The sequence below is a fragment of the Nicotiana sylvestris genome, chromosome 4, assembly GCF_000393655.2.
Source record: "Nicotiana sylvestris chromosome 4, ASM39365v2, whole genome shotgun sequence".
Lineage (NCBI taxonomy): Eukaryota > Viridiplantae > Streptophyta > Magnoliopsida > Solanales > Solanaceae > Nicotiana > Nicotiana sylvestris.
The window spans coordinates 74631053-74646469 of NC_091060.1; the positions used below are offsets into that span (position 1 = coordinate 74631053).

Consider the following 15417-nt stretch of genomic DNA (forward strand, 5'->3'; position numbering starts at 1 on the left):
ATAAAAGCGACCTTTGTCATTTTGTAAACATCTGTTGCTCCATACTAAATATACTAGAATATTCTTTCTACTCTCTAACACATTCTCTTGGTTTCGTTATCTTATTTATTGCTCATATTTATTGTATTCTATTTATTGTTAATCATTTATTAATTTATGAACTTCAAACAAGTTCCAAATTAGTTATTGATATTACGTGGTATTACATGATATACTTTGGACAAGAATAGGGAGTAAACATTCGCCTAGAAATTTAAGTGTGAAATGGATATTCAGGACAAGTTTAAGGGGAAATTTGTATTTTTCCTTATAAGGAAAAACATTAAATTGTTTTAGATTCAAAACATATAAAGAAAAAGCTCACTTAATTTTACTTAATCTCCTCTTGATGCAATCTAAAGAAGGATATATTTTCTTAATGTTTTTAGAGATGTTTAAAGAAAAAGGAAAATTTGGATAAGCTCATAATGATAATCTGTTTATCTAAAGGATTGTATTTACCTCCATAGTCAAAGTCGAGAGGATTATATATACCTCCCAAAGTCAAAAATCATACGTCCAAAATATACAAAATGTTCTGGAAGAAAGGCAAGAGTAAAGTTGATAATGAGTTTCCTTTAGTGAAATGGCTGACGAAGGATTTTAGAGGTATAAGATTTAGTGAAAGTGATTTGGAATACCTTTTCAAGAACTTAGATCCTGTTGTGGCTGTGATTGTAAAGGAAGAAGACGAAGTCATGATTCCTATTTGGGATCAAGACACAGGAGCTAACCATATCTTCAAGTTGAAAAAGGACATCAATGGAGTTTTCGGATTTTATGAAGATTGGATAGAACGTGTTGCTCAACGACGAGGATTTGAAGGCAACGAGTTAATTGGTTTCTATGTCAACCGCCTGAATTTGGAACTAACATTTTCAGTGATTGATACAAGAGATAGTACCGCAGAATAGAAAACTTCAATATTTATTCTCGAGTGCATGTACAATAAGATTAGATATCAAGAATATAACTTGCAGAGATAGCCTTCATTGATATAATCTTTTATTTCTGCTAACTTTTCCGTTTTACGCTTAACTCCCGCCAAGGTACAAATATTATTCAAACCTCAATTTCAACTTTAAATATGTATTATTCTGGCCAGAAATCTTCTCACTTCCTTAAAAAAATTGATGAAGTGAAAATTTTCTCATGGTATATAGACCATCTGTTTGATAAGATATAAGATATCTTACTAGAATAATGTTAAATAAAACTATCCAATGAACCCATTCTTTAATCAAATATATCATATCAAATTTATGTTGCACCACTAAAAAAGGGGGTCAACGAAAAAAGACAAAAGTCGACATATATATAACTTATAACACGATGGTCGTGACCCGTGTGATATCAGCATCCAAAATAGTAAATATAAAATTGAGATTTTACTGAATTAGATTTCTTGTACCAAATGACGCATAGAAAACATATGGATACCATGTGGACACCTTGGGATATTTTTGTGGAAAAACAATTACTATATTACACTTTGTACATGTATCTTCTTTTTTTTAAGTTGTTATTGTGACATGCTTTTAACACGATATTATTCTTTTACTGATTTTGGATGTATTATGTTGTGGTATAATTTATTCCATAATTTTATATCCTTTGAATGTTTGCGGTTAAGTTACCAAATCAGGCTGATAGTTGATTTATGATGTTTAAGAAGCAGTTAAGGTGAAAAGAAGCAATTTAGATGAAAAGAAACAATTAGGATGATTTTGACTAAATTGAAAATCTGGGAAAGCAAAGTGGGAGATTCTTGAGGGTTCAAGAGGCTTCCCGCAACGCATGGCGATCGGGGGAACGTCTTACTGATGGTAGGCTATAATTATGTATTTTAATCGCTTATTACATTTTAATTTATTGTATTTTAATTGAGTTTGAGTTTTAATCGTTAGTGTTTTGCACTAAATGTATATTTTATGCCTTGTAGGAATGATTCCGATCTATGTAGATATTATGAAATGAATTCAAGTTATTCTGGAGCTTTGAAGTCTGAGTAAAAGCCCAAGGATTAAGTTGGGATCGTGTTCGGGGATCAACGGATGATAATGCACTTTAAGAACGAAACGAAGAATCAAGCAGGCATACTATGCATTGTCTAGTAAAATACACATAACTTTTCACTCAGAAATCCGTTTGGGCTCCACAATATATCGTTGGAAAGCTATTTAAAAGTTCTACAACTTTCATATTTTATATTTTTCCAAATTTCCACAGCCACGCCACATAGAGCGCCGTGGCTTTGTAAATTGATGTTGCTCTCAAATTGCATGCTCTCTGAAGTTTCCCACAAGCACACCGTGTGGCGCGTCGCCCAATGCAGCACGCCTATGCAAATTTTACAGAGCCAGAGTCCTATTTCATGCAGCAGAAGATGTTTTCATCTGGGCCCGACCCTACTTGGTATAAATACATGTAAAAACGTTATTTTTCTAACTTTTGACAAAATTTTGACCTAGGGAGAGCACAGAGCCGCCGTGGAGGCCGGGTTTCATCTTTTATTCCACCAAACTTAGTAATTCTTATGTTTCTTTGTATGATTTGTTGTTTGGCACTATGTCTATGTGGAGCTAAACTTCACGTTCTAGGGTTGTGGTTCTTTCATGACTATTGTTATTTGAACATTGATTTTGATTACTCGATTGTCATATTAGTTTATTTATTCAATCTTGCGCTTAATTATTTAATTGGTTGATCACCAATTGAATATTATCTACGAATCTAGAATTGAACTCGAAAGTGGGAATTCTAGATTGCACATAGGATTGAGTAGAGCAAGTTCTTGAACCTGGGCATCGGGGAATGGATACGCGGTTAGAAAAGACATATACTTAATTCCCTTGCTTGGTTGATGTACAGGAAATATAAATGCATTCTTGTTGATTCTAACTCCATAGACATATAGGCGCTAGGTTAGCTTGAATAGGCAAGTAAGAATTCAACAGATTCTTATGAGCAATATTAACTCTGTCAACCAAAATATTAGATAAATTATTTATTCAATTCAATTGAAGAATACAATAGGAATATTAGATAGCCCATGACCCTAGATCGTTTTCATTATATTGATAACATAAAAATTTGTTCTTCCTCTGTTCAAGGTTTATTATTTATATTTTTTTATTTAATTAGTTTAGAATCAAATATTTCTAGGTTTAATTCTTGTTTAGATATTTAGGATAGTCCAATATAGTTAATAGTTAATCACAAGTCCTCGTAGGTTCGATATCCGACTTTTTATTACTTGACGACCCTGTATACTTGTGTGTGCATTTGGCCCCAACACTTAGCCGATTGTATGAAAATGTAATACTCTCTCCGTTCAAGTTTACTTGTCCACTATACTAAAAATAAGGGTATATTTGGAAAGTCATCTTATAATTAGATTTGGGTGTAATAGAGTGTTATTACACAGTTTTGTCATGTGTGTATTGTAGGATTTAAACACATATACACAGAACCTACGCAGCGAAATATTAATAGGACGTACCTTCAGCCATTGTTGTTCGAGCGTTATAAAGAATCGTCTTTGAAACCTTTAGCAGAAAACCTAGGAAGCCTTCTAGCATGTGCCTATCGTGTGATGCTAGTCTGATGGAGTCACATGCGTATTATAGGTATGCTAGGGACTCTTAGGCAAATACTTTAGACCGAGGGACTTCTCCATAAATTATAATTGTCGTAGGGACTCCTAATAAAAATTATTTCTTTCCATCAAAGAAACTACCATATATGCATAACTACAGAATATTATCTGATATATTATCAACTTGGGATTTATTATCTTATATGTTGGTCACACTAAAAGTATCTAGAAGAGACGGTATTCTAACATTCTTCCATTTGGCCCACATATTAAAATCAGATAATCCTTTATAAGAGAAACATAATAATATGTTTGTAGATTTTATCACTCAACTAAAAGTTATGCAACAATCAGTTTAGCTAGAAGCCTAGAACATATCATTACATGAATCATCGCGGTCATGCTCTTAAATAAATAATCCTTCCATGTATTACAATGTACAATATGTTCTAATAAAGTGTCAACACCTTTATGAATGAACTTAATATAAGTCATTTAGAGTCCAATTTTATTAATCCAATGATCACAAAATAATACATGAAAAATCAAGTGTGCGCTGTCATGTATATTAAAATAAACATAATGTCTAGGCAAACTATTAGAGAGCAAAATAAGACTAAATTGAGCTACTAACTCCCATATGGGTTACGTGATCCTTGAATATATTAGTCGGCAGACTTTTAGTCATAGGATCAGCAATTATTCATCAAAGTAGTACTAACAGGCTCAAAACTCACATCCTGCCTCTTGACATAGTCTCTAACCATCAAGTACTTTATGTCGATGTGTTTGCTTCGACTGCCACGTTATTGTTCTTAGAAAAGAACGCTGTAGTTGAATTGTCACAGAATATTCTCAATAGCCTTGAAATGGAATCGACAATCCTAAGGCCGAAAATAAAGTTCTTCAACCATAACGCATGTGATATAGCTTCATAGCATGCTATAAATTCAGCTTCCATATTGGATGTTACAACAATTGTCTGCTTGACACTTCTCCAAGATATAACGACTCCAGCAAGAAGGAAAATATATTCTGAAGTAGATTTACTAGTGTCTTTGCATCCTCCCAAATCAGAGTCTGAATATCCAATCACCTCCAATAAGTCAGAGTATTTGTATGTGAGCTTAATTAAAATCCTTGGTTCTTTGCAAATATCTTAAAACCTTTTTACTAGCTTCCCCATGATCAAGATCAGGGTTACTTTGATATCTATCAAGCATTCCTACCGCAAAAATAATATCAGATCTAGCATAGACCAGTGCATATATAAGGCTCCATGAAAGTTACGGATACAATGATGTTATCAAAATCGTAAGGAATATTCAAAACAAAAAGAATATTTGTATTATTGTAAATCATAAGATGGTTAATTAGTGTTACGGAATCCAAAGGGAGGTCCGTAGACCATGTGAGTGAACCAGAAGGCAAGATCAGGGGCATAATGAACATAAAATGCCAAATGTTAAGGATCCAATTGAAGTTATCAAAACCCTAAGGACCAAGTTGACGATATACAAGCTTTGGGGGGGGGGAGGGGACCATTTATGCATTTTTCACTCTCTAATATCCCTAAGTCCTAACCTTCCCCTGCTTTGTTGACGATAACGTGTGCTCATTTCCCATCTTCTCTGTGTGAGAGACATCAGATATGGCTATATCTTCTCTTATTCCCAGCCCACCTCAATCCATTGGTAAGTTCCAGTTTCTTTATACTCTAATTTCAGTTCATTTGTATAAAAATAAATAAAACTTCAGTCTTTATTGATTGCTCTCTCTTTCTTTCCCTTTTAGGATACCCAGCTGCTTTGTTACACCCACATACGAATGGGACTCCATGTGACTATGTAAGTTCCTTCACTACCTCTTTCACTGTGTGTGTGTGTGTGTGTGTTTTGTTGGAAGGAAGGGCATTGCTGTATTATGTGAATGAGCTTATCTGATAGTCTATGTTTCTATGTTATTTGGCAGTTAATCTATTTACAAATTTTAGCAAGCAGAATAACTCATGCTTAGCGAGGGAAAATTCTATATTGAAAATACATGGCGTAATCTAAAAACTCCTTTCCTTTAAAAAAAAAAGAAGAAGAAGAAACTCTCCAAAGGAAATTTTGCTCCATTCCAGTCAAACTTTTCCAGTGCCAGCATAAACTGAGAAGAAGACGGCCAATTCTTCCAACACGGCTTTGAAAGAAATTGAGAATAACTCATGATCTATTCAACATAGCTGAGGATATTGATTTTATTCTAAGATGGAACAAAGAATAATATTGGTTTGCTTTTTGTTCTATATAAAAATAAATTTGTGATTTGTTTCTGCTTATAATAATTGCAAGATTTGATATTCCATAGCTTTTATAATCTTATGATAGATTTGAGGTTGTGAGAAGGCACGGGAGAAAATATGATGTATTGATATTGTGTGTTCAATACAATACAAAAGGTCCTTATTTATAGCTATACTATACAAGGACATACTACTCCTATTCCAATGTGAGACAAGACTACATTATGTACATATCTAACACTCCCCCTCAAGCCGGTGCATACACATCATATGTACCTAGCTTGTTACACATGTAACTAATACGAGAACCAGTAAGAGACTTAGTGAAAATATCTGCTAGTTGATCATTCGACTTTACAAACTTTGTAACAATATCTCCTGAAAGTATTTTTTCTCTGACAAAGTGACAGTCGATCTCAATGTGTTTAGTCCTCTCATGGAACACCAGATTTGACGCAATATGAAGAGCAGCTTGGTTATCACACACTAGTTCCATCCTACTGATTTCTCCGAACTTTAACTCCTTGAGCAATTGCTTGACCCAAACTAACTCACACGTTGCCATAGCCATGGCCCAATATTCGGCTTCTGCGCTAGATCGAGCAACTACATTCTGTTTCGTGCTCTTCCACGAGACCAAATTACCTCCTACTAGAACACAATATCCAGATGTAGATCGTCTATCAAAAGGTGATCCTGCCCAATCAGCATCTGTGTACCCAACAATCTGCTCGTGGCCTCGATCTTCGAATAGTAATCCTTTGTCTGGAGCTGACTTTATATACCGAAGAATACGAACAACTACATCCCAGTGACTATCACAGGGAAAATCCATAAACTGACTTACAACACTCATCGGAAAAGAAATGTCAGGTCTAGTCACTGTGAGGTAATTCAGTTTTTCAACCAACCTCCTATATCTCGTAGGGTCTCTAAGAGGCTCCCCCTGTCCAGGCAGAAGCTTAGCATTCGGATCCATAGGAGAGTCAATAGGTCTGCAACCCATCATTCTAGTCTTCTCAAGAATGTCTAAGGCATACTTCCGCTGTGAAATAACAATACCTGAGCTAGACTGAGCGACCTCAATACCTAGAAAATACTTCAGACTGCCCAGATCCTTAGTTTGGAAGTGCTCAAAGAGATGTTTCTTCAGATTAGTAATACCATCTTGATCGTTGCCAGTAATAACAATATCATCAACATAAACCACCAGATAAATACACAGATTCGGAGCAGAATGCCGATAAAATACAGAGTGATCAGCCTCACTACGAGTCATGCCGAACTCCTGAATAATTGTACTGAACTTACCAAACCAGGCTCGAGGGGACTGTTTCAAACCATATAGTGACCTGCGCAATCTGCATACACAACCACTAAACTCCCCCTGAGCAACAAAACCAAGTGGTTGCTCCATATAAACTTCCTCGTCAAGATCACCGTGGAGAAAAGCATTCTTAATGTCTAACTGATAAAGAGGCCAATGACGTACAACAGCCATGGACAAAAAAAGACGAACATATGCTACTTTAGCCACGGGAGAGAAAGTATTACTATAATCAAGACAAAAAATCTGAGTATATCCTTTTGCAACAAGACGAGTCTTAAGTCGATCAACCTGGCCATCTGGACCGACTTTGACTGCATAAACCCAACGACAACCAACAGTAGACTTACCTGCAGGAAGAGGAACAAGCTCCCAAGTGTCACTCGCATGTAAAGTAGACATCTCGTCAATCATAGCCTGTCGCCATCTAGGATGAGATAGTGTCTCACCTGTAGACTTAGGAATAGAAACAGTGGACAAAGAAGATATAAAAGCATAATGAGGTGACGACAGACGATGATAACTTAGACCAACATAGTGGGGATTAGGATTAAGTGTGGACTGTACACCTTTGCGGAGTGCAATTGGTTGACTAAGAGGAGACAAGTCCGCAGTAGGTGCAGAACCTGATGCAGGACGTGAATCACCTAGGCCTGATGCTGGATGTGGGCGACGATGATAAGTCAAGAGTGGCGGAGCTGCAGAAGGTTGAACTGGATTATGTGGAGGAACTGGACCTATAGGTGATGGAACTGGAGCTATAGATGGTGGAACGGGAGCTATAAATGGTGGAGCTGGAGATGTAGAGGAAGATGGATGGGAGATAGTGACTGAATCTCCAAAAGAAGAGACTGGTAGTACCTCAGAAATATCTAAATGATTACCTGGATCTGTGAAGTATGATTGGGTTTCAAAAAAGGTAACATCAGCGGACATAAGGTATCGCTGGAGGTCAGGAGAATAGCATCGATACCCCTTTTGCGTTCTCGAGAAACCAAGAAATACGCACTTAAGAGCACGGGGAGCTAACTTATTTGTTCCGGAGTAAGGTTATGGACAAAACAAGTGCTTCCAAAGACACGGGGTGGAAGAGAGAACAAAGGTAAGTGGAGAAACATGACAGAGAATGGAACTTGGTTCTGGATATCTGAAGATGACATACGATTAATAAGATAGCAAGATGTAAGAACTGCATCCCCAAAAACGCGACGGAGCATGAGATTGTATGAGTAGGGTACGAGCAGTTTCAATAAGATGTCTATTCTTTCTTTCAGCTACCCCATTTTGTTGAGATGTGTACGGACAAGATGTTTGATGAATAATCCCATGAGATTTCATAAACTGCTGAAATGGGGAAGACAAATACTTTCGGGCATTATCACTACGAAATGTGCGAATAGAAACCCCAAATTGATTTTGAATTTCAGCGTGAAAGGTCTAGAAAATAGAAAACAACTCAGATCGGTTTTTTATCAAAAATATCCAGGTGCACCTAGAATAGTCATCAATGAAGCTGACAAAGTAGCGGAATCCTAATGTAGAACTAACCCGACTAGGACCCCAAACATCTAAATGGACTAAAGTAAAAGGTGACTCTGCTCGATTATCAATACGTCGAGGGAAATGAGAGCGAGTATGCTTACCGAGCTGACATGACTCACACTCTAGAGCTGACAAGTGAGATAAACCAGGTACCATTTTCTGAAGTTTTGACAAACTGGGATGTCCTAACCGTTTATGTAATAAAGCTGGTGAATCAGTAACGGGACAAGTTGGTGATGGAAGACAAGATGTGAGTCCATGTGATTTAGCAAGGATAAGGTAATAAAGTCCATTTGGTTCACGCCCGATACCAATGATCCTCCCTGTACTGCGTTCTTGTATAAAAACATGATCATCAAGAAATAAAACGGCACATTTAAGTGATTTGGCTTGGCGACTAGCAGCTATGAGATTAAAAGGACTATTAGGGACATAAAGAACTGAATCTAAAGGTAAGGAAGGAATTGGGCTTGCTTGACCTATTGCAGTTGTCATGGTTTGAGACCCATTGGCCATTGTGACTCTTGGAAGAGATTGAGAATACGAAATAGTAGTGAAAAGAGATTTGTTACCAGAAATATGATCCGATGCACCTGAATCAATGACCCAAGACTCAGAGGATGAAGATTGAGAGACACAAGTCACGCTATTACCTGTTTGAACAACGGAAGCTATCTCAGAAGATGTCTGCTTACCTGCTTTCTACTGAAGAAACTCAAAATAATCCGCTAAAGAAACCATCCGACTATTCGAAGTATCGGTTCTCATGTCGCTACAATTAATAGTAGTAGGGTTAACTTGAAATAGTGGAAATTAGTAACTCCTTTGGGAAAACTGAAGAAATCGCTAAGAAAACACTGTTTCTGCGCCGGAAACTTAACACTGTTCTGCGTGGAAAACACTGTTACGCCAGAAATACTGTAGCAGCCGGAAAAAATTCAAAGTGGTCGGAATGAAATAAAAACAGTAGGGGTAGGATCGGAATTACCAAACGACCCAACTGCTCTGAAGAAACTTTTTCAAAAAATGGCCGGCAGTCCACTTCTTAATTCACTGTTCACGTCGGAAAAATATAAAAGTGGTCGGAATTTGGTATAACCTGAATGGGTAGGCTCGGAATTGCAAGGGGAACAATCTGTCATGAAGAGTCGTCGCCAAAAAATGGCCACCCACGCGACGTCGGAAATTCGCTGGAAAAGTTTCTTCCGACAGCTACAGTACAGCCGGAGATTTTCACTGGGGTTTGGTCGCCTGACAGTGACTACTCTTGTGGTAGTGTTGAATTTTGCACAACACTGACCGAGACAAAGCAGATGCAAAACAACTTTGAAAAATCGCCGGAAAAAAAGGGTTCCGATGACTGATTTCACTTCCCGGAATCGCTGGAATTTATGCACAGCGATAAATCTCTCACGATAGCTCTAATACCATGTGAGAAGGCACGGGAGAAAATATAATATATTGATATTGTGTGTTCAATACAATACAAGAGGTCCTTATTTATAGCTATACTATACAAGGACATACTACTCCTATTCCAATGTGGGACAAGACTACATTATGTACATATCTAACAGAGGTCTTTAGGCTTCTATCACCTCTCTGAGTTCCCTTTATTTTACTTTAGTACCTATTGTAGGTATGCTTTATGTGTTGATCATAGGAAATGACGCATATTTCATTCCATTTCTTCTCTTAACCATTGTTACACATAATGAGAGTTCGTAATTTTTAGTTAAAAAGGTATATTAGAAAACAATTTAGTTTCATTATAGCAGTACAGTCACCTAGTTGGTTAAACTTTAGAAAGTATAGATTGAATTCAAGCTTGTCTTTATAATGTCTAATGTAAGTATTTTCCAATGATGGGGGGAATTGCCTTTCATTACCATTGCCAGGATTATTAGGAAAAAATAACATGTTGGTTATAGAGGTTTACAATACTAGTCTATTGTTGCCTATTCAATTTTTTGAATATACAGCAGTATTTATATTAAAAAATCTACTAAATATCTACAAATATCTGACTGAGAACCCAGTGACAGTATATTAACTTGAGATCGTAGTAGGAACCCATAACTTCAAATCCTGGATCCACCTCTGACTGCTTGTCTCAATAACATCTGACTCATGGTTGCTCTAGATGCTCAGTAAATAACAATGATTGCATTAAGGACTTTATACATAAGCTTCAGATTTTTTGTTGTATCAGTCGGTTGAGCACTGATGGCTGCTCACAAGCAGAGGGAGGGAATTTTCTGTGAAAGATATTTTAGGCTCAGATGCTAAAACATAATGATGTTCTTGTAATATATCTAACATTTACTCCCTGTTTAGGTATTTCTACGTGTTAATGTTCAGAACTCTTGTCCTTTCTGTTGGCTGCGACTTGTAAACTTCAATTTTTGTTCCTAATTGATAGCTCTGTCATGGAATTATGAAACAGTATTATTTCTAGAAAATCATCAGTAACTGTCATTTTGGCTGAATATTTCATTCTTACGTCCTAGTAGTCTATAACTTACTACTTAGGAAGAACTTCCCACCTAGCACACAGGTTTTAGTCTAAAGTAAGCAAGACTTGATCACATGTAGTTTCAATTGTAGGTATGCGTCATTGTTCTCATATAGAAGAAGAAGAAGAAGAAGAAGAAGAAAGAGTGATATTAACTCTATTCAGTATATACCAATTAGCTTAGATCTCATTTTGTTTCTGTGACTGCCATTATTTTACTTTTCCACAGTTCATGAACTTCGGACCTTTATCTCTTGCAGGGAAACTTCCTAATACCCATGAGAAGAAAAAATATCCAAAGCTGTCGAGACACAAAATTCAGAGCATGTTCTTATCTGGACGGCTCAGTGTCTGCGACTATTGAATTGGTGCAGTCAAATGGAAATGTTCCGATTAGTCCTCTCAATTCAGAAGAGGTTGTTAAAGTACTGGCAAGCAGCGCAATTGAGACCTCAGATGCTTCATTGCCGCTGATGCAAAGATTGGTACTGTTAGATTTAGACCCTGCCACAGCAAAACTAGCAATCAGCTTTCTTGGCCCCTTCCTATCAGCATTTTCGTTTCTGTTCATTTTGAGAATAGTCATGTCCTGGTATCCTAAGCTTCCAGTAGGAGAATTCCCGTATGTCATAGCTTATGCACCCACAGAGCCCATTCTTGGTGCAACACGAAAATTGATTCCTCCTCTCGCTGGAGTCGACGTAACTCCTGTCGTTTGGTTTGGATTAGTCAGTTTCATTAATGAGATTTTACTAGGCCCTCAAGGTCTGCTTGTCCTCTTATCTCAAAAACAGGTTTAGCTCTTGTTGCAATTTGCAAATTTCTTTTCTCCTTCAGAATTTTCCATCACCAGTTCTTTACTGGAGAAAGGGAGTGATATAGAGAAATCCTTCTGTCTTGCAGTTGTACAATTTTATGTATGATCTTGTATCTAGTAGTTTTAAAATCCAGCTGAAAGTTAATAGGATCCACATTGTGTACAATCTGAGCCGGTGCAGCTAATTGTATATTATGGTTCATCCATGCACTTGTGTACATTCTTCTGAGCTCATAGAACATATTCTTTTAAAAGATCCTTTGTCTCTGTCAATGCCTTGTATCTTAGTGTTGTGTGCCAATTGTCCTCTCATTGATTGAAGAGAGAAATACTAAAGGGTTTACAGGCCGAATGGGCTCTCCCACCTAATAAAAGGCTATTTGCAGTCGTACTCTATATTTGTAACACCTTTTAACTTGTACCTTATTTGTAAAAATTATTGAATTGATAGCCAGTTGACAAAAAATATATAATAATATGACAATAATACCCTTAACCACTTGTCACGACCCCAAATTCTCACATTCGGATGTCGTGATGGCACCTAATCTCTAAGACTAGGTAAGCCTAACATATGCTGAATTATTATCATATCTAAATCATTTAACCATTAAATAGGAATCAACAACTGCCATACATAGCCAACAACCATAAATATATTTATAATATCTCAAAACCGGTAGTACAAAGTCATAAGCTTTTTTGAGAGTAGCTAAGAATATCAAATCCATCACTATTTCGAATAGAAGTAAACAGTAACAATGTGAAGCATCTAGAAGGTGACTCTGAGGCCTGCGAGTGTAGTGGCCGGTATACCTTGAAGTCTTTGTAGCAACTCCCAACATCTAGCCAATGATCGGTACGCTCAGAGGTACCTGGATCTGCATAAAGGATGTACAGAAGCGTAACATGAGTACACCACAACGGTACCTAAGTATCAAGACTAACCTCGGTGGAGTAGTGACGAGGTACAATCGAGATACCTACTAGATATCATAACATGTGCAAGTATTAATCTAAATTAACAGAGGAACGAATATCAATATAAAGCTAAACATGAAAAGAATAACAATATAGCGTTAGCAAACGAAAAGTAGAAGCAACCAATAACAAAGAGGAGTAAACAAGTGATAACGCCTCAAGGTAATCAGAACACAATTAAGGAAAACAAATGACAACCAAATAATCAACCGTTCTTTCGCAATGTTTACACAAGAATCAATTCCAAGTACTACACCTCATAATCACAAGTCACGGGTCCCAAATCACGAATCATAATCACCTGGCATTTCGTGCCCACATTATCAATCACAACAGCACAGACAACTCATGTGCTGCCCCGACCACTCACATGCCAATACCATTAATACCTCGATTATGCATGGACAACTCATGTGCCAATAATAACAATACCTCATATCCGCACAGGCAACTCAAGTGCCAACAATCCAATCCAAGCACAAAAGGCAGGTATACAAGAATACAAGTACATGATCAATAAACATCAAAATTCATACTCTTGGACTGATATATGGGACATGTTACGGTGTATGCTTGTGCAAGTGAACTATCAAAGTTCAAGTCAACAGGTAAAATCAGAGACAACGAGTAGCGCATTGGAAATAACACCACAAAACCCCCAATATGCATGACACACAAGAAGGTCACACCACTGCACAAATATCATCAATAACAATCCCCTCAGGCCATTATAATCATTCCTGATATAGCACACTTGTCTCGCCGTGTACGCAATAATAAAGTAAATATCCGCCTTATCTCATCACACGCGCATAGATAATTATCCCACCTTGTCTCATCACATGTGCAAACCCAACATATATGGCCCACCTTGTCATGCCGCATATGCAAATATCAATAATAATAATAGCATGGACAACTCACGTGCAAATACCACGACAATCCTCTCAACAATCCCACATGTGCCAAAAGATAACATAGCAACACAATATAACAACTCTCACATGTGCTCATATGCCACAACATTTTCATAACAATAATTTCAATACCACAACCACGCATGGCATGCGTCTCAACAACACTGAGTACAACAACAAAAACGATAACACGAGAGTAAGTCAAGTAAATCAACACAAGAATTACAACAACACAATAAAACAAAAGAGTAAGCTCAACAATGAAAGACATAACAAGTAATAGTGACTTCAAATAAGAATAACTCAACAATGAGAGAGATAACATGTAACAACGACTTCAAAAAAGAATAAATCAACAATGAGAGAGATAGCATGTAACAACGACTTTAAATAAGAATAACTCAACTATGAAAGAAATAACATGACAATAAAAGAGGCAACAACTTCAATTAAAGCATATAAGAGTATAGTCAGCAATAAACGATGGAACATGAACTAACGACTTCAAATAAAGCATGTAAGGGTAAATTTAACATTGGAGGATATAACATGATAGGGCAACTTAAATTAAATGTACATAAGAAGACTAAGGGTCTAAACCGATTGAGTTTCCACATATAAGGTCGTGTACACACTCATCGCCTCATGTACACGTCTTCCACGTATAAAATAGTGCAATCAAATCAATCCCTAAGGAATAGTTTCCCCCACACAAAGTTAGGCAAGATATTTACCTCAACTAGGTCAAATCATCACTCAAAGATAGTTTTTCCCTTAACATTCGCCTCTCACGGCTCAAATCTAACCAAAAATGACTTAATCATATCAACCAACGCAAGAGAAACTAATTACAATTAATAAAGTCATGATCTTTACACAATTCCCTAGAAGTCAACAAAAGTCAACCCTGGGCTTGCCTGGTCAAAATCCGGATTCAAAGGTAGATTCCGGCTACCAATAATACCACGAGTCTATATATGTGTTTTGTTTCAAAATCCGAGTACAATTTGACTCTCAAATCCCAAATTTTATTTTTCAAAACATAGAAAAAATTTTACTTTGTTTCTCACAAATTTGATGTTAAATCTCATATATAATCATGAAATATAGTTGGAAATTGATTAATACTACTTACACAATGATTGTAGGTGATCCCCTTTCAAAATTTCCTCCTATTGAGCTTAGGGTTCAAAGATATGAAAAATGAACCCAAAATCTTGTAAGTCAACCCTTATGTTCAGTTGCAGAAGTCGGATTTGCGACCCAGGATTCGCAAATGCGACCACTACAGAAGCGACCCATTGTTTGCAAAAGCGAACATTGCCAAGCCCACCTAGGCATCGCAAAAGCGACAAAATCTTCGCAAATGCGAAGCATGGCCCATCGATGATGCA

At 36.9% G+C, this 15417-nt stretch overlaps 1 protein-coding gene across 1 annotated transcript; it reads left to right on the forward strand.

The window, feature by feature from the left end:
* The first annotated feature begins 5227 nt into the window (after nucleotides 1-5227).
* LOC104221201 (protein COFACTOR ASSEMBLY OF COMPLEX C SUBUNIT B CCB3, chloroplastic) lies at nucleotides 5228-12397 on the forward strand. Its single transcript, XM_009772198.2, has 3 exons — nucleotides 5228-5331; nucleotides 5432-5484; nucleotides 11569-12397. Exons 1-3 carry the CDS (start codon nucleotides 5289-5291, stop codon nucleotides 12106-12108), a joined length of 636 nt encoding a protein of 211 aa, XP_009770500.1. The 5' UTR covers nucleotides 5228-5288; the 3' UTR covers nucleotides 12109-12397.
* The last annotated feature ends 3020 nt before the right edge of the window (nucleotides 12398-15417 follow it).